Source organism: Podarcis bocagei (genome assembly GCF_964188305.1).
Source record: "Podarcis bocagei genome assembly, chromosome: 4".
Lineage (NCBI taxonomy): Eukaryota > Metazoa > Chordata > Lepidosauria > Squamata > Lacertidae > Podarcis > Podarcis bocagei.
The window spans coordinates 47009343-47030014 of NC_138128.1; the positions used below are offsets into that span (position 1 = coordinate 47009343).

The 20672-nt window shown below is 41.7% G+C and overlaps 1 protein-coding gene across 13 annotated transcripts in view; it reads right to left on the reverse strand.

Moving 5' to 3' along the window:
* NT5C2 (5'-nucleotidase, cytosolic II) overlaps positions 1-20672 on the reverse strand; it is a 105193-nt gene that overhangs the window by 43142 nt on the left and 41379 nt on the right. For 8 of the 13 annotated variants that reach the window (XR_014007470.1, XR_014007471.1, XM_081191259.1 and 5 more), the window contains exon 3: positions 16398-16471. The exons of 2 other annotated variants lie outside the window; for them this stretch is intronic. Coding sequence is in view for 7 of the 11 variants with exons in the window: in XM_081191259.1 (XP_081047385.1) it covers positions 16398-16471 (74 nt within the window). In the remaining 4 variants the exon portion in view is untranslated. Of the gene's footprint in view, positions 1-5473; positions 5534-16397; positions 16472-19640; positions 19661-20672 lie in introns of those variants that run through there. 3 more of the 13 variants (XM_081191254.1, XM_081191256.1, XM_081191260.1) reach the window with 2 other exon arrangements.

A 20672-nucleotide genomic window follows, 5' to 3' on the forward strand; every position in this document is an offset into this window, starting at 1 on the left:
CACTGTTGTGTAATAATTTTCCACTAGTGTAAGTGTTGCATTTGATTACCTTTAAGCTCTGTCTTCTGCTGGTGCAAGAGTTCTTGCATTAGTGGACAAGGAAGGCTGGATATGGCCCCTAGTAATGTGGGCAGCTGTCATGTAACTACCCTTGGTATTGAGAGTGTTAAGGAACAGCAGTCTCTGTTCCAGACACAAGGAGACTGCAGACATGCATAACACACAGCTCTGCTAGTTTTCAAGAGGAGAAACCCTATTACGTCTTCCTTGTAGCTGAAGGTAATACAGGCAATCCTCATTTTGCGTGGGGAATATGTTCCAGACCTCCTTCGCATGTCAGCTGGACCCGCATAAAGCATTCCATTCCACATAGCCACCAACACTGTATTTATTATATGGAAGTTGGTTAGCATTCTTCCACCTTACCCAGTCAAGGAAAGAAATTGGGAGAAAAGGCCTTGACCCACCACTACGAACTTCCTAGTGTCTCCTTCAGATAGATTCCCCCCCCCCAAAAAAAAAACCAGGGATCCCAAAGACTCCAGCATGGCTTGTTGTCCAAGGCACTGATTTGTTTCACAGACTAAAGGCACCTTTAAAGTCATTTCATCTGAAGACTCATGAAACCATAGCCCTATTCAGACATTTACAGAGATTAATGTGTGAGTAGGGCCACATCTGCATTGCACATGTCAGCTAACCTTCACCTGACACCCACACATATAGCATATCTGTATGGAAGAAGTCGATCTGTGTACATCTGTACATGTAGAGACTTTGATGAAACCTGGAGCCCCAAGTTGCGCTGGGTTCCAGGTAACAAATAAACATTTGCACATACAACTGTTTACATGAAGGCACCCTCTGTAAACATTTGCACTTTACTCGTGGGTTATATTAATTTACTGTGTTAATAATCACTGTTTCCAAAAAAATAATAATGAGAAAATGACTGCAACGTGAAACCAACACTTATTTTGTATCACAATAGAAAAGACACATTGGTTTGAATAGATTAAGAGCATGTATGAGCTTTAGGTAGGTAGAATAAGCTGAACACTCAAAAATACCAAGAAAACTTGTAACTGACTATTAACAATGCAACTATTAACAATGTCAGAAGAGAAAAGACTATTTTGACTGGAAAAGAAATGAGCACTCTTAAGAAAGTGCCATGAAAAGCTGACTACAACTGCAAAAACACACCCCTAAATGCTTGCATTCTGTCCCCCCCCCCCCCCGCAGCATTCCCTTCCCCCATTAAAACAGTGGCGTTCAAACTGTTGAGGCAACCATGAGGTTTTTTTAAAAAAAAACTTTCCTGTATATTGGGAATGTCAAATCACAGGCATATCTAGCACTCCTGCTGCATCTTGCTGTCATTGTTTGCCTGTACTCTTTTCCGTGCAGTATCTCAACCCTGATGTTGCAGTGAGTGCTCTACTCCTCCACAGTGATCTAGCCACTGTGCCTAGTAAACATACAACCATCGGTTTCTCTATCTCCAGAAATACTTAGACCACCTCTCTGATAAGGTGACAGTGGCTGATACCGATAGCGGTGCACATACGTCCCACCTTACTCTTGTGCATGAGAGCTTGATGCTTACTTGAAACGCTGGATGTTCAAGTCCTACCTCTGTCACATGTCCGTATATCTACTTCTGTCCTAATTAACTTTGCACAGAAACTCCAGTGCCAATTTTGAAAAGGAAACAAATTTAAAAGCCTCAAATACTCTTATTTAATCCATTGTAACTCACTAACTTACTCACTTAGCTTTCTGAGATTTTTAAAAGAAACTTATATTGGATCGCATCTACAAAGTATGTCATGTCAATGCAAATTGTCCATGAAGCCGGTTTGGCAACCCTTTGAAACAAACTCAAAGCACCTATTTATCTGAAATCTGGCAGACTTCATCTCCTTAAATGGGGCTACTGTGCATGCAAATTTCATCAACTTCTGGCTCCTCAAAAAGTTATAGGCATGAGTTGATATTCCCATTATAATGATAGGGAATACATTCTCTCACTGCTGCTCACCCCTCTAAATGTCCATAGACTATTGAGAAACAAGAGGGGGTTATCAGCATGGGGGGGCAGATTTAAAAGAGAATGCATATATTTTTAAAATCCTAAGGCTAACCCACCTAAAATACAGTCCAATAACTGGCAAATAATTACTGGTGTTGAGATCTGCTCTCTGACTCAATCCATAGAATCATAAAATTGTAGAGTTGGAAGGGACTCTCATGATCGTCTAGTCCAGTGTTTCCCAACCGGTGTTCCGCGGCACACTAGTGTGCCGTGAGACACCGGCTGGTGTGCCGTGGGAGGGAGGCGGGCGAGGCGGGCGCCTAGGAGAGAACAAAACCAAGTGAGCAGCGCGCGAGAGGGAAGCGACCCGAAAAAGAAGCGCGTTCGGAGTCCGGAGGCACTTTTGGGGCTGCGTACGAAGGGAGGGGGGGCACGGACGGCGGAAGGGGGCGGGGCGCGGTTGCAGAAACCCGCCAATGCTTCCACCTCATTGGGAAAGGGAAGGGGTTGGGCCACCTAAAACTCTCCGCCGGGGCCACATCCTGCCTCCCAGCCCCCTTTCCTCCACCCACGGAGGGAGGGATGTTTTTAACACACACCCCCCCCCGCTCACAACCCTTTGGTAGCGTTTCTCCAATCTGAGGCGAGCGCCCGCCGACGCCCCCTTCCCCTGCTCAGTCGCGCAAAAACCGAAGTCTCCTCCCTGCCCCTTATTCCCTCAAACCCCGTTTCCATAAGGGGGGGGGAATAACCCCTTCCGTCGCGCGCAAAGCCCAGCTCCCTCCGCCCTTCGCGGTCTCCTCAGCACTTCAGCCAGCCGTTTACACTCTCGGAGCCACTGGGCAAAACTCGCTCTCAGAAGCGCGCGCGCGCGGAGAGAAAGAGAGAGGGAAACAAAGTTAACTTGTGGGGAGAGAGAAAGAGCGAGCGGGAGCTAACTTGTGTCCAAAGGCAGATACAAAGTAGCCCCCCCCCGCCCCGAAGGCGACCTCTCTTGCTCTGCTCCTCTGGGGTGGGGAAACCAACTCCACCACGCGGAGCAGCCCCGAGGCGGGGAATTTCGCCCCTTCGTAATGTATGCATGTAAATGAGGCGGGCGCAAGGGGTGGGCGCGGAGAGGAACTCGCGCCTCTGAGGCCACCGCCTCCTTCTCCTCCTCCTCCGCCCCCCCTCAAACCCAGGCGGCGGCGGCGGCAGGAGGCAGCAGCGGCAATAACAGAAGCAGCTGCGCTGACAACAACACGTGTTCGCTCGGGCACCATGGAATTCGAGGAGCTGGGGATTCGGGAGGAGTGCGGCGTGTTCGGGTGCATCGCCTCCGGCCTGTGGCCCACGGAGCTGGACGTGCCCCATGTGATCACGCTGGGGCTAGTGGGGCTGCAGCACAGGTAGGGGACACGGCGGTGGGGGGGGGAGACGGTCTGGGGAAGCGGGGGGAGGGTGGGTTGCTTGCGAGACAGCGGAGGAGGAGGAGGCCGGCATGTCCGGGCAGCAGCAGCAACAGCAGCAGCAGCAACTCCCGGCGACGGCTCCTCCTCCGCCCGCTATCGCCGCCACCAGCACAACAGCCGCCGCCGCCTCAGCTGCCGCCGTCCCTCAGTCCCTCGCTCTGCTGCCTCCTCCCACCCCGGCAAGGGGAAGGGAAAAAAACTTTCACTTTTGTGCGTCCCTCCCGGCGTGACGCTGCGCGCTGACGTCACGGGGCGGGGCTTTAATGGTGGTGTGCCGCGAGATTTTTTTCCGGTAAACAGGTGTGCCGTTGCCCAAAAACGTTTGGGAAACACTGGTCTAGTCCAACTCCCTGTAATGCAGAAATATCAGCTATCCCATATGGGGATCAAACTTGCAACTCTGGAATTATCAGCACCATACTCGAACCAACTGACCTTTTTAAAATTGAACTATTTTTTTGCCATACAAAATTTGCATATACATTATGGAGTTATTCCACTCCAAAAATGCAAACTTTTTTTTTAAAAAAACCCATCTCTTCCTGAGTCCAAGAGAAGCCATTCCATGTTTCATCAAGGTGATCTCTCAAGCCTACTTTGTGAACTTGTACTTCATATTTGACATCCTCTAGATTACTCAAGTTTTGAAATTTACTCAAATACTGTATATATGACTAATGAAGAGAAGGAAGCATAATTGGGAAAATTTCCTACTTCACTTAAGTAACCCACTTGAGTGAGCATTTTTTATTCATGCATATAACATGAAACTGCAGTGTACATTAAACTAAGAAGATGAAACATCACACTCTGGTTACTGTGACATAGTTCAATATAAGTTTTCCTTTAATTAGACAACTGGGAATGGAGCTGGAATTCACAGAGCACATGTCCCTACTTGACAACACTCTGCACAGCAGTCTAGATTAATCAGGTTGAGCTACAAGCTCCTGACATTTTCCTGCAAGCTGTACAAGTGCTCATTTAGGTAATATGAGCTCCCAAGCAAGCAAATTACAGCCAGTATGAATGACTGGGTACCAAAATAGGAATAGCATAACAGAAAAAGCATCCATAACTAATGGACAGGTAAACTGTACATTTGAGTGATAATCAGTGCTTTTTTCCTAAAAAAAAAAATGTTTAGGGATACTCTCATTTTGACTCAAGGAAATCACCATTTTATAGTTCAAATCGGGGGAAATAAATACAGTAAATGGACAAAAGTACAAAGATTCACAAAATGTTTAGGGGTATGCGTACCCCCAGGAAAAAAAGCATTGGTGATAATAAATGATCAGTTCTCAAACTGCTCGATTATTGAGAAAGCTAATTAACAGTGAGATGAATAACTGCAAACCCTTAGTTACAGTAATTAAATTACAGTATTGCATTAAACAACAACAACAACAACAACAACAACAACAACAACAACAACAAGAAGCAAGTGAGATGTTGCCATGCATAATCTGTTGTGAAGTAAATCAGATTGGTGCAGTTACCCTAAATGTACTACTTTCAAACAAGTGTAATACAGCTGAAAGACAGTAAGGCTACTGAGAGATGTACTGAAATCATCATGTACATATGGAAACAAATTGTGTTCTCAAGTTTGGGGTGGTGTGTGTGTGTGTGTGTGTGTACCTTGGCAAATGGGGCAAAGCTTTGAAGACAGAAACCTGCTGACAACATACACAATTTTTGTTCAAATCAACTGCAATACCAAAATAAATGTACTGCATTCAAAATTACTTTCATCCTACAAAAAGTATGAGTTTCCTTAAGAAATAAGCATGTCACAAGAGAAGCTACTCTGCACAGAAAGCTATATTGTAAGGTATAGAATACCCATGCATGCTAGTGTTACCTTTGCTGCCAAGTCCGGTACAGTAGCCATTTTTATAGTCTTTCTGAAAAAGATAAAAAAAAAAATCTGCAGCCACTCCAGGTAGTGCAAAATGCTGCTGCCAAGATGTTAACTCACATGAGGCAGATGCAGATGCTGAGTGTCACTCCAGTCTTGAAGGAGTTACACTGGACTCCCCTGTCAAAAAGAAAGAATCAAACTGACTTTAAAACTGCAACAGTGGTGGTGTGCTAACAATGGTGTTGTTTGCTGATGCTATTGGCTTCAGAAAGACCAAATACTGGTTTACCAGACATGGTTTGTCATTATCTACAAATCCACGAAAAATATCTCAGATCAAGATTTCAAAATGGATATTTTGCAGGTATCAGGCAGAGATTGTTGTGTTTGTATATAAGAATGGAGTGGTACAATGTGGATCAGAAATTAGACTTCTGATGAAAATCTGGATCTTTTGAAATCTTATTCTAGCAAAAATAGAAATACTAACAAATTACAATATTAGATTATAAATTCTGTATCAAATATCTACTCATGTGCTATGGTTTAACTGGTATGTTTAAGTACTCCTTGCTCTTCCTGCCAAAATATAACTATTTAAGTGAGGGCTGGTAACAAGGATAGCAGCATTGTGTAAGAAGTAAGCATGGCACATTAACAAAATTTAGACACATATTTCCTAAGAAATGTGTTTAAATCAATACTGAATACAAAATGTAAACACATATTTCCTAAGAAATGTGTTTAAATCAATACTGAAACTTAAACCTAACTTTTTGAACCATTTCTATGAGCATCCAATATAATAACGAAATACACCAAGCTATTCCAAAAGTGTATCAACTAATAGCTCTAAGTAGTATATAAGAACAGAGGAGCTGTCTTATACCAAGAATGGCCATTGGTCCATCTAACTCAGTACTGTCACCACTGACTGGCAGCAGCTCTCCAGGGTTTCAGACTAGGATCTCTCCCTGCCCTACCTGGAGATGCCAGGAATTGAACCTGGGACCTACTGCAAGCATAGCTGATGCTCTACCATTGAGCGACAGCCCTTTTCCTTACACTTGTTGATTTAGGTCTACGCATTGGCAACCCCAAGGTGGTAAAGTGTGAAGGGGAGGCAACAGGCTCACATCCACATAATCCATCCAGAGTCCTGAACATGTAATGTGGGTATGGGGTCATGTATATTATAAGGCATATTCTTTAACCTCTAAAAGAAAGGATTGGTCTGTTAATGGGCAAATATCCATGTTACAGTAAAGGCAGGAAAGATAGATATGAGATTCGTGTCTCATGGGGTATGATTCAGTTGAGCTAGTAAGTCTACAAATCTGCACAAATGGCTTGAAAAGGAGCAACACTTGCAATCTTATGCCACCTAACTGGGAGTAAGCACCAATTAACTCAATGGAATCTACTTCTAAGTAGACCTGAATAGGGCTGCAATGTTAGAATCATAGAATTGTAGAGTTGGAAGAGACCATGAGGGTCATCTAGTCCAACCACCTGCAATGCCATGGGGCTCAAACCATAACCCTGACATTAAAAGACTCATGCTCTACCAACTGAGCTATCTTGCGAAATGCGTATCTGGCATTACTTCTTGATACACAGTGGGACTTACTTCTGGTAAATATGCAATGGATTATATGCTGTAACTAACTAAAATTCAGCTATAAACTATATTTTGAACCACATTTTTGCAATATTAACTACATTCCAATATTCCCATAATAAATCTCCATGTCAGTAAATAAATTATTTACTTAGAATCTCTAGGTAACACTTACACTGCTGTAAGTATAAAATTCAATGATTAAGCAACTTTGAGTTGGGGTTTGAATACTTCTAACTTTACCTTTGGGGAATTAGCTATGATATGATGAAAATATTTCTTAACAAAGTTGGGAAGGTCACAACCAAGCACAAGATGTGGGAACTCTAGAGATGGTTCTGCTTTGTTTGAAATAATCTAGTCTTATACTCACATCTGGCCCTTCAAAGATTACAAGGAGCCTTCAGCTATTCTTACACCTCCATGTTTTCCATTGTGTGATTCTAAAAAATCTAATTATATACCTGCCACATGTTAGTACACATGCATTTAGGTACCGTATTTTTCGCTCTATAAGACGCACCTTTTCCCCTTCAAAAATTAAGGGGAAATGTGTGTGCGTCTTATGGAGCGAATGCAGGCTCCTTGGCTTCAGTGACAGCAACGCGAAGTCTCCGAAACACAGAGAGCTCCCCCCGCGCTCCGGAGGCTTCGCGTTGCTTTCGCTGAAACCGCCTGAAGCCTCCGGAGCACAGCGGGAACTCTCGCTGTGCTCCAGGGGCTTCAGGCAGCTATCCACAAGCCTTCGGAGCGCAGCAGGAGTTCCCGCTGTGCTCCAAAGGCTTGCGGATAGCTGCCTGAAGCCTGGAGAGTGAGAGGTGTTGGTGCACACCAATCCCTCTTGCTCTCCAGGCTTCGCTTCGCTGGAGAGGTGCTGCACATTTTCCCTCTCTGCGCAGCGCCCCTTCAGTGAAGCGGGAGGAGAAATGGAAAGGGCTCCGTTTCTCCTGCCGCTTCGCTGAAGGGGCACTGAGCAGAGGGGGTAGAATTTTTTTTTCCTGTTCTCCCCCTCCTATGGTCTGGTGCATCCTATGGTCCGGTGCGTCCTACAGAGCGAAAAATACGGTATTTATTCCAAAGTATAGTCTGAGTGTACATGAGGTCACCGCCTTACAGAAGCTAAGCACATATACCATGCCACGACAGAAGGCAAGATACAAAGAAAAGAAAATGTGCTTTCCCCCATAAATCTATTTAACAGAGTTATAAAGATTATGAGAAAAAAACATACATATATTCTGTTGCAGACCATTGACCAATTCAAAATTTGCAGCAGCATCCATACCCTGTAAAAATGTCTCTACTGCAACAGTCACAATTTTGATAGCCAATCTGGGAAGTTATTATTTCTTGCACCATAGGTTTCTTGACAATAACCAGCATAAATAGCTGGATAAATAAGACTTATCACTATTAATTGCTTTGATTCAGGCAGAGGAAGCAATCTAACATGTTAGATTTTTAGTAGCTACTGTATGAGAGGAAGGCCCTTTTGTTGGACAATGCGGCATCTTTCATTTGATAACCTCTCCAGCTGAGGGTGTTGGAGCTACACTGGGCTAAAGTGGGCAGGGGTAATTGGTCAAAATTGCCTTTCCCAAAAAGGGATGTTTCCACTAGTCCAATGAGCAACAACTGGAGATCACCCACTGACTTTAAGGTGCTCAATTATCATTAAGCAGATTAAGGAAAGAGAATCCTGCTGCTTTTTCTGCTGTTAGGCTTGCTTTCTGCAGTTTTTTGGAGTTTCAGTCCAGGTCCAATTCCTCAGCAAACTATGTCTCACAAATTAGTAGTCTGTTAGTTAATGATTTAATGAGAAGCAACAGTAAGACATACACTCTGGTCTAATGACAGTACAATATTCATTGGGCACCATCACAAACTTTAAGCATGTTTCCAGCTTAAACTACCATCAATGAACTATTTTTTTTAAGCAGCATCATAAAAAACATATATGCATCCAAATATGTTATCCAAGTAAACTAATCCAGTTTCTAAAAACAGCAAATTAACAACTTCTTCAGAAAAGATTTGATGTACCACTATTTGACCATATGTCCACACAAAGAAATAAACATTTTCTCAAAAGAAAACATTTTTTTGTGTTCCATCCACACTCCTTAGTTTTGAACTTATGTCGCCATTTGCACTGCTCAGCCAATCCCAAGCCAAAACTACTGCTGTGCTCTGGAGACCCCTCCAACCCATCTCAAGGCAGTAGAATATATTTACTTAGTAACTGGTGAGACACCCTCAGGCACTTTTGCTCTTTCCCCCTTCTTCATTTGCAACCTTAATGGCAATCCAGCAATTCAGCCAACCAGGGCAGAGAAATTAGCATAACACATATGTGTGTCCCCCCAAAGGAGACTGGGGATTGCCTCTGAACCCAGGTAAGACAAATCAGAATCATTCCTCAATGTTCAGCATGTCCAGAGCTGTTTCTCTGCAAAACCACTAAAACTGTACTGTGTCCTACTTTTACAAAGGACAAAAAACTATAACACACTTTGGCAAATTTAAAACTCTGATACAAAAAGAAAGAAGCTGCAGGGGATGGGTCCAATGAGAACTAATGCCAGTGTACTGGAAGAAGCAAAGATCACCAGTGTCAAAGCAATGATTCTTCAACAACTTCGTTGGACTGGTCATGTTGTTCAGATGCCTGATTACCATCTTTCAAAGCAACTACTCTATTCCCAACTCAAGAATGGAAAGGTTTAAAGATGTTCTCAAGGCAAATCTTTAAAAATGTAGCACCAACAACTGGGAAACACTGGCCTGCGAGCGCTCCAATTGGAGAACAGCCTTTACCAAAGGTGTCGTGGGCTTTGAAGATGCTCGAACTCAGGATGAAAGGGAGAAACATACTAAGAGGAAGGCACGCTTGGCAAACCCTCACCATGATCAACTCCTGCCTGGAAACCTATGTCCTCACCGTGGAAGGGCATGTGGATCCAGAATTGGCCTCTCCAGTCACTTACGAACCCACTGTTAAAACTGTGTTTATGGAAGACAATCTTACTTGGCAACGAGTGATCGCCAAAAATCATCTCCAAGCATCTCCATCGGCTTCAGAGGGCACCAGCAGCCACTGCCGGTTAGGATAAACATGGTTATGGTTCATCTCAGCATTTTCCTTAACTGCTATTAAGGCAGGCACAGGGAATTACTCAAAGAATAAGGTGAGGGGGGCAGTGTTCCTGATTTCTTAAGGGCAGCTAAGAAGGAATCACTACTTCCCTGGCACATCGTATCTTATAAATATAGCACTAAACATTACCAGCATCTATTCAGGTATCTGACAGCAACAACAGACAATATTTCTAAACTTGGAATAGATTAGAAAAACATTTTACTTGATACATTTGACACTGTCAACATGACATACTCGTTCCTTTTCTTCGGCACCACTATATTAAGGGATCAATCTCCTTAACTGACTCCAAATTTAGACAGTTCATATTCCACAGCATATTTTGTCGTGTTCTTCAGTGTTTGGCTCCTGTTTTACCCTTGCCTACCAAAATCTATACTTACATTTTTGCAAATAATTTCCACTGTGAACTATGTGTTGACACCAACATTGAAAATAAAATAAGCTAAAACTAACTAACAGTTGATGGGACGCGGGTGGCGCTGTGGGTTAAAGCCTCAGCGCCTAGGACTTGCCGATCGAAAGGTCGGCGGTTCGAATCCCCGTGGCGGGGTGCGCTCCCGCTGCTCGGTCCCAGCGCCTGCCAACCTAGCAGTTCGAAAGCACCCCCGGGTGCAAGTAGATAAATAGGTACCGCTTACCAGCGGGAAGGTAAACGGCGTTCCGTGTGCTGCGCTGGCTCGCCAGATGCAGCTTTGTCACGCTGGCCACGTGACCCGGAAGTGTCTCCGGACAGCGCTGGCCCCCGGCCAATAGATGTGAGATGGGCGCACAAACCCCAGAGTCTGTCAAGACTGGCCCGTTCGGGCAGGGGTACCTTTACCTTTACTTTAACTAACAGTTGACAAAAGAGGAGCTACTGTTGCTGGGTGGTTCCTTTATCTGGGAACTGGGAAGGCTGTCTGTTCTGGACTGAATTGTACCCTGCCTGAAGAAATAGGTATGCAGCTTAGGGCTGCCTCTTGATCAGACAACATTGCTTGAGGCCCAGGTGGTTTTGGTAGCATGGAGTGTATTTTCGGCTCTGGTTGGTTTGCCAGCCATGGCAATTCCTGGGCTAGGAGCATGGCAATAGTAATCCCTGCTCTAGTAACTTCAAGATGGACTACTGCAGTGTACTGTAAACTGCTTAGAGGTTTTCTTACAATCAAGGAGTATATAAATTTTGAGCAAGAATCTTATACATCTCAAAAAGTTTAAACAACAACTCCTAACCCTCATAGCTATAAACACTTGAGAAATCAAAACATTGTAAGATATCAAAACCCCAATATAAGCGATATAATTAATTTTAATTCCAACAATGACAAAATTATGAATGTTTGGCTCATTCATGGCTTATCTGCAAAGTCAGATAAGAAAAGATCTGTCCTATTTTTGAATATTCCAGGTAATCTAAAAAACAACAACATTGGCTTGGATTCTGAAACAAGTCAACGAGAGTGTTCATAGAAAATAAGTTTCTTGTCCCCTGCTCCCTTTTGCATTCACACCTGCACCCCCCAAAAGTCTACCTGGAGGGCGAGGGCTTACCTGAGCAAAGTGGGGTATGGTTCCTTGCTGGCTCCTCATGACCCACCCCACATTGTTCAGGAAGGTCTCTGGCCACCCACAGGAGGTTCATATGGCTATAGCAGGAAATAGGAGACAGAAAACTTCTGTCTGTTAACTTCCTTAAGTTAGCTTCTTTTAGGATCAGAGCCAGGATGTCAAAAGAAATACAAAATTATGCCAAATACTGGCGGAGTTCCACAGTTCAGTTAGCTTTGCTTCCTTAAAAAAATTACATCTACTGCCAAACATAATTTCTACATTACAAATTTGCCCTGAGTCTGCTAAAATGATTTATGAAGGAAGCATGGTTAAATAAAGAATACTGTGCATACCATACAAAATTGTTATTAGAATTAACAATTAATAATTAGAATTATTAACAATATACACTAATTATCTTCCATTTGCTCCATCTCCTGGAAAGTTTACATATACATTGGTCTTACCGTGCAAATACAGAAAATGAGCAATGAGATATTCAAAATTATTAAGTCCTCCTGTACCAAAATTAAATCCTGTACAAAACCTTTGAAATTGCATCTGTACTTGCTTGAACATATGTAGAAACTCTTATAGATAATCAGTTCATTATTCCAAAGAAATCAAATTTCTGGTTAACCAAAAATTTATCGGGTTGTCCAGAGTGACAAGGAAACATTGTATTTATCAGTCATGCCTCTATTTCACCTTCATCCAAATTGCTTATGGAGCGGAGTTCATTTCCCCCCTCACTACAACACTGTGACATAAGCTCATCAAGTGACTAATGTTATCTAATGAATATCATGGTGAATCTGAGATTCAAGACAGTTGTTTCCTAAAGCTTATGGAATAAACTTGTGGGTAGAAGGAGAGGAAATATTAACATATTTCTAGATTAGCTAACTTATAAGTATGCTTCCATGCAAGCTTACTCAAAAGTAAATTCTCATGAGTAAATCCTACTGGTGCCATAACGTATAATGGCCTGCCTGAATCTGTCTACAAGTTAATTCTCATCTATAATCCAGCTCTTGATTAAGAAGCAGAAACTAACCACCGATTACCAAGATCGAAACACCATTTCCAAATTAGCTCTCTGCTATTACTACAATGTTGGCAAACTGAAATTTACACAGCAATATCACTAACCCAGTGATGTAGGCTAACAAAATTAAACACAAGGCAAAGCATCTGAAACATGAAGCTAGCTAATATAACACAACGATTAAATTTTAAATTACCCACTTGTGTGTTTATATGACTTCCAAATGAGTTACACTTCAGCAACTAGTTGCCATCCAAAGTGACGAGAGCAATTAATGTACAAGGACACCTTCCCAAATGAACCCACCCAAGGTAGTTATATATTTTCATATTGACAATGTTGAAGTTACAAAAAAATTCCTTTTTACATTAATTCACTGATATACATCCCTTTCTTGTTTGTCAGTATTAAAGCACCAAATGAGACATTAGAAGTAGAAATGTTTTCAGTAGTCCTGGATTGTTTTGGTGTGTCTTATAATGAAATGCTGCTATTGAAGGTTCCAATGTCAGTTGGAAGAATAGTGGAAGGGGTAGCTAAACCCTTCTTCCCAGACCAATTTTGCACACTCAGTTGTCTCTAGTACAAGAGACATTTAATGGAAAAGCACCCAGGTGAAAATGGCTAATCCTCATATTCATCTTCCTCTACAGACTGCAGCTGCATTTGGTAAAAAACAAAAGCATTGGCTGGGGAAGAACTACAAATCACTCATGCAAATCACTCATCCTAAATAACTTTCCCTACGAAGGAGGAAATCTCTAAACACAAGTAAGAAAGCACAATATAGCAATACAGAACAAGGGAATATTAGTAGTTATGAAGTATGCAGGCTTAGATGCTTTTCTGTCATAAAGAGAATGTACTTAGGAAGCCAGAATGCTAGACTATTTTAATTAACATTTTTCCTGATGGACTTTGAACAACTGTATAGTCAGCCCTCGACACATTAACAGAATATACTTACAGAACAGAAGATACCATAAACAGAAGTACAGTGGTACCTCAGGTTAAGAATTTAATTCGTTACAGAGGTTCGTTCTTAACCTGAAACTGTTCTTAACCTGAAGTGTGCTTTTGCTAATGGGGCCTCCTGCTGCCGCTGCACTGCTGGCGAGTGATTTCCGTTCTTATCCTGGGGTGAAGTTCTTAACCTGGAGCAACCACTTCCTGGTTAGCGGAGTTTGTAACCCGAAACATCTGTAACCCGAAGTGTCTGTAACCCGAGGTACCACTGTACTCAGAATCTTTCAATGAAAGTACTACCATGTAATAAAACAGAAGTTATTACATATTTGTAGAAATATCCTCTGGTACAGAATTACTGTTTTAGGCTAATATGCCCAAGTACAGAACATTAGTTAGATATGTTTTTTAAAAATCCAGAGGCCTGGTTTGCCAGGTTCCTGGGATAAGATCCCAGAATGTCTGCCCACTTGTGCAAAAGGAACTCCAGTAGCACAATGGCTCTTCCCGTTTCTCTCCTCCATATTGCAGTCCACACATGCCTCCCAAAACTGTTCCAGAGGGTGCCTCAAATCTGCAGAGGAGATTTGGGGAGCTTGAAGAAGACCCATTGTACTAGAAGAAACTATTCATGCAATGCTAGATCTCACCCATAGAAATATGAGGTTGCCACCTATGAGTTACAGGGAGCCCTAGTTGATAAAGTATCTCTGCCCCAGCTAAAAATGTGTTAAGGAAAAGCATAAGAAAGCAATATCCATTTATTTAATTAAAGCAACAGCTCAGATTACTAAGGGCACTGTGTGCTAGCAGCCAAATCCTGTAATAACTTAGAAGCTAACTTCTAGGGGTAGGAAGCTTGTAGATACCTAGTTTTCAGTGCTACCCTATCAGAGAAGCTTGAGGAGCCACAGTAAATTAGTCTAAGCTCCAGTTTTGGAGAAGGGGTAAAAAGAATACTCCACTATTACATATAGCTCCACAGAATACAAATCTAGCCAGTCGAAGCATCAGCTTAGGTTTTTTAGTTGTTTTGTTTTGCTCATGGCAGACCAGTTTTCCTAGGTTAAAAAGGGGTTGGCAGTTTTTGAAGGTGAAAAAAGAATTCGCTGACAATTTAAAGCCAGCAAAAAACTAGGAAAGGTTGCCTTAAAACAAATCACACGTGACTGACAGTGCCTGTGGTTCTGAAATGCATCTGGCAGAGGTAATGGCTACAAGGAACATGACTTTAAAGGATAGTAAGCCTAGCAGGACCAACTTGAGCGGATGAAAAGGAGGTTGTTGTAGAGCCAATAGGGAAACCTATGTTGCACTGGCGGGGCTTGAAGGAAAATGTGGGAAGAATGGGTGAGTAGACAATAAGTTGATCTGGGTCTTTAGAGACAATAGATGGAAGTGTCAAGGTCTGACAATGCAAGGTGTTGGGCTTCAGGCCTAGAGATAAGCGTTCCTGCAGAAAGAGGAGGTCTGAAACTGCTGCTTGTCTTGGAAAAGTTAATTTATTTGACACCCACTGTGATACCAAAAGGGTTTTTTTATCACCCTCTAAGGACTGCCCTAAATATGCCCTTTTTATAATCATTATTGTTTTTAGTTTGTTGACTGCTTCTGCAAGGGCTGTAATACCAATATCTTTGTCTTCCAAGCCCCTGCTCACCATTTGTCCCTTTAGAAAAATTAAACATTTTACCAACTGTTTCCAAGGTTCCTCTGCTGTGATTCTGTGATGCAATAAATTTGTGACCCTCCAAGATCCCCACAACTTGTCCTTTAAGTTTTATTACTAAATTTAATGATCAATAAATAATGATAAAAAATGATTTTAAATAGTGTAGAATGGGAAAGTCTTTGGGAAGATAGCCTTGAGAACTGTAGTTCTCACCACACCCAGCTCTACACTTTGGTCTCATCCATGTTGACATGCAGTCTCAATGCGACCCTCAGCCCCAAAAAGGTTAGCTACAGCTAGAGGAAGCCAGTGAAATAAACACTGTAAATAAATTTGATTACTGAAGTGACACACAGGCAACAGTGGCTTGAAAGAAGGAACAAAGAAACTGCAGTATTCAATAGCAAACATTAAAAGAGTGGAGCAATAATTTAGTGGTATCAACTGACAGGGGAAAAAACCATATTTTAAAGATGTTTAATGGATTATAATGAGACCTTAGGTAAAATTAACCTGGAGGGAGGGGGGAAACTACACCAATATTGCAAATTTGGGAACAAGGGGAAGCAACACTACCCAGAGCAAAGGAAAAAGAAAATACAACGATTAAGCATTAGGAGGAAATACTTTAAAGATATTTATAGCACAATCCTATACACATATATGCAGAAGTAACTCCCACTGTATTCTGGGGGGCTTACTCCCAGGTATGTGTATAAAGGATGGCAGCCCTAAGGGACTTCATTTATCTATAGTGGCAGGGTTCATCAATTAAAGTGAACAGACCTTCGCAAAAATGGGCAACACACCTCCCTTAATGGACGCTTCTATGGGCCTGGAGAAGCCAACTTTTCTCCGGATGTTTGTCAAAACTATCAGGACAGCAACATGTCCCCAGCATCTGTGTGCTACTCAGCTCTTCCCTACTCTAATGCTACTGAGAAAAACACCTGCTACCATGAGGAATACCAATCTATTTCTGCTTCCTGTAGATGTGAGGTACAATTATAAATAATATACATATTCATCATATACACTCACCGGCTAATGTATAATCCATATCAAATCCAAAGCACTTTATTTTTTCCATGGCTAGACTTCTGTTCACAAAAACCCTGTAAAAGGAAAGTAAGAAACCCAATGGTAAACATTTTTGACATGAAATCTGAAGGGAGCCTATGTAATAATTAAGTTCCTAAAGTGTCCAAGGATTGCTAAGGAGTTTGTCAATGGACCACATGACTTGACAAGTTGTTGTTTTTAATTATATCCCACATTTCAGGATGCCAAATCCTTCCAAGGATTACAAGTAAAAGCAAGATACATTAATAAAATCACCACAATCTATATCAAAACATAACAATAATAATATATTATAATAATAATTTATTATTTATACCCCACCCATCTGGCTGGGTTTCCCCAGGCACTCTGGGCGGCTTCCAACAAAATATTAAAATACAGTAGTCCATCAAACATTAAAACAGGGCTGCCTTCAGATGTCTTCTAAAAGTCTGGTAGTTGTTGTTCTCTTTGACATCTGGTGGGAGGGCATTCCACAGGGAGGGTGCCACTACCGAGAAGGCCCTCTACCTGGTTCCCTGTAACTTGACTTCTCGCAGTGAGGAAACCACCAGAAGGCCCTCTGCGCTGGACCTCAAGCCATCAGGATCCTTCCCACAGAGCAGTTGGTGGTAGATAGCCCTATTGGGGGAAGAGGGGAAACCTTCTGATATCAGAATTTGTTTCCCTCTTTCTCCTAAAATCCTACCCACAAGACAGCTGGTAGCAGATGGTCCTGTGGAGGTGGGTAAGCATGGCAGACAGTCCAGTGTGGCCATTTACTTGGTAGCAAATGCCATTAGGCTCTGTATACTTATGTCAGAGTAATTTTTTTAAAAAAGAATCCATTTATATCGTCATCCCATAGGTTTTCTGCATACATCAGAAAACAAATTAAACGACAATTAAAATACAATATAAAACAATAAAAGCTATTCAAAACTTTAAAAACCCAATTAAAACACAGACATTAAAAACAACGAGTAAACATGCATAGAACTGAGCTGTTGATCTGCTACAGAAAACAAATAATTAAACACTGCTACATGCTATCCATAGTAGTTTTACCTACTGGTTTCCTAACTACACCAGAATTTTTTATTTACATTATATGACATACTATAGAATAATATAATTGTAGAATTGGAAGGAACCCTGAGGGTCATCTAGCCCAATCCCCTGCAAGTCAGGAATCTCAACTAAACCATCCATGACAGATGGCCATCCAACCTCTGCTTAAAAACTGCAACGAAGGAGAGTCCACCACCACTAACAAAGTCAACCATGCTGAACTGGAACATAAACATAAAAACAAACAGTATTAACTACTCTGTAAAGCTCCCTAGTGAAAAAAAGAAAGAAGTAGGTGGTGGGATATTAAAAGGGCATTACATAGACATTTGCCTTCTAACTGAAGTTAACTATGAAACTGTTAAAAATTACAATTACTCACAAAACCTAAACCTGTATTAATATATCACTGAAGAACTTATGGGGGGGGGAACCCTTTGCAACCTCACTGTAGCCTAACCAACATATACAAATGAATTTGTTTCCAATTTTATAGTCAAAATACTATTTCACTTGAACATTCCAAGAATGTGTGAATGATATATGCAAAATAAAGAGAAAATCTGTAAGATACCATATCTCCTCACTTAAACCCAATCCTTCCTGGGTATGACGCCAGGGCTCTCACTACGTGACCATGCCAAAGCTGGGATTTTTTTTGTTAGAGAAATTCCACTATCTGCTCTTCCTTTTCCTCCTCCAGACATCTGTTCTGCCAACAACACTCTGTGTGCTGTCCCTAACATCACAACTCGTTTGTTTACATCTGCCTTCGTGCATTCCTACCAGTCTCCCTCAGAATGTCTTCATGTGTTTCTACCTGTCCTTGCATTTGATTGGACTCTAAAAACTGCCCTGCTCTTTGGCAATGCATCTCTAATTTCATGGCTCTGATCCATGGTTTGCTCTTGACTTTCCTCTTCGTCTCATATCCTAATGACATCTGGATGATATCCAGATTCAGACCGAGCCAAGATTTACGGCACAACAGAGGAGGAGGAAGGAGATTTGATCCTGCAAACAAGTGCTGCTCTTTAACTTAACTTGTTAAAGAGAAAACTACAAAGTCAGGTATATTTGACTGTGAATATGGTTGCACCAAGTATTTTCATGCATACAATTCAACAGTAGACAATTAGTGAACCATGGACTATCAACAGAGAGGCTGACTGGCTCACCACTCACCTGTGCACGACATCACAGGACATTTGTACCCCATCTAGAGTAAGCAGTGCATCAGTCTAGGACTTTCAACTATGAATTGTCTGAAAACAGCAAGTATGGGGTAGCTGGAAGGTAGAGCTTTTGTCCCTCTCCTTTGTGCTCTGCTGTCCCTTGGACAACCAGCTAGACGCCTATTCAATGTAGTAGTTCTGTCACTTTTATCCTCTCTAAAAAATCCAGAAACCAAAATTACAACCACCAATGCCCTTTATGTTAAAAGGTCTTTAATATCCAAAAGGAGAGATTGAATTCACCTAGCTGCATACTTCAAAATACAGATATAATTTCAGGCTGCACATAGGAATGCTGTGCACAATGCCATCAACAATTAAAATCCTTTAATAAGGGAAAGTTGACAAATTGAAGAATCATAGAATTGCAGAGTTGGAAGGGACCAAGAGGGTCATCTAGTCCAACAGCCTGCAATGCAGGAATCTTTTGCCCAATGTGGGGCTCAAACCCATGACCCTGAGATTAAGAGTCTCATACTCTGCTGAGTGAGCTGCAAGGCAACAAATTACAATTATTTCTAATATCTGATGAATGGATAAATTCAATACATTCTGAATTTATGTCTTCAGCATTGATAAGAAAATGGTGGTATACAAGTATAAGTATAAGCATGCACCGTTACATCTTAAGGCTTTGCTTGGATGCTCCATTCAGACTGCTAATATGATGTGGATAATTAATCTGACCTTTCATTCACACAGAACTGAGAAAGCAGATGTAAAAAGGAAGCAGGCAAATGCATACAAAAAGGGAGAGCTATCTATTACTTATATTCTAAGATATTTTTCCTCCCAAAACCAAGCACTGAAAAAACAATTAGCATCACTAAAAAGAAATTTGAAAAAGTGAATATTTGTATAGCAAACTCTTAACATCCAAGCTCACGCTATCCTATTTCTGCACTAGTAATCTTACCTCATCTCACTTGGATGCTCCTCTTGTAAAATGCGTAGCTGTCCAATTCAGAAACTTGCCTAATCACATTACCTAATTCTCTTCATCTATACATAATTGTGCATCAGTCTGACTTGAACCACAAAGTCTGAAACAAGACTGAAGGTACCACATATCTCCTTAGCCAGTGTTACATAATAAACATCCGTGGCTAATTTAACAAGTCACTGGATATTACTGTTCTACACAAGTCCATTTGGAATAGAGTTTCTCTGGCTATAGCATGTTTTACCCTTAACTTTCCATGCTTCTTCAGGAGTCACAGTTTCCTGGCAAGCTGCCTTATTTGGCAGTGAAGCATGTAAAGTACAAGGGAGGGGGGGCAGTAACAGACGGGGAATTAAAGTTGACAATCTTATAAGTTACATAATAGCCAGCATCATACTATATTGGGGGGGAAACAAACAGAATAAACATTCTTGCAAATATTTCATGATTCACTGAAGACACTGTCTGGAAATAAAGAGAAAATCAGCATCACTAAATATCCTGCTTTAAAATTAAGCAGAGATATTTAATCATCCTCTTCTCACACAGAATTTGGATCATCTAGTGCCTTTCAGTTTTGGCAGAAAAGGAGGGTCACTAAGTGGTGGCTTCTGCGTACTTGTAGGATTCTCCAGATATACAGAAGTATATTAGTTTGTGTAAGAAAAGGCGACCAATCAATCAATATTTCTCCCCATGTACTATTACATTCATATCCCAGCTTTAATCCCAGCAGCTCAAAGTGGCATACATACTTCTCCTCCTTTCCATTTTATCCTCACAACAACCCTGTGAAATAGATTAGGTGGTGAGGCTGTGACAGGTGCAAAGCCACCCAGTGAACTCTGTGGGGCTGTGTGGGGATCTGAATCCTGGTCTCAACAACACTCTAACCACTGTAAAATGTGGCATGATTATTTAATGTGATTAATTCTTTACTACCACCTAGCATCTTCACTGTACAGCTTTCACGGCATCATTTTACTCAGGCCTCTGCCAGTCTAA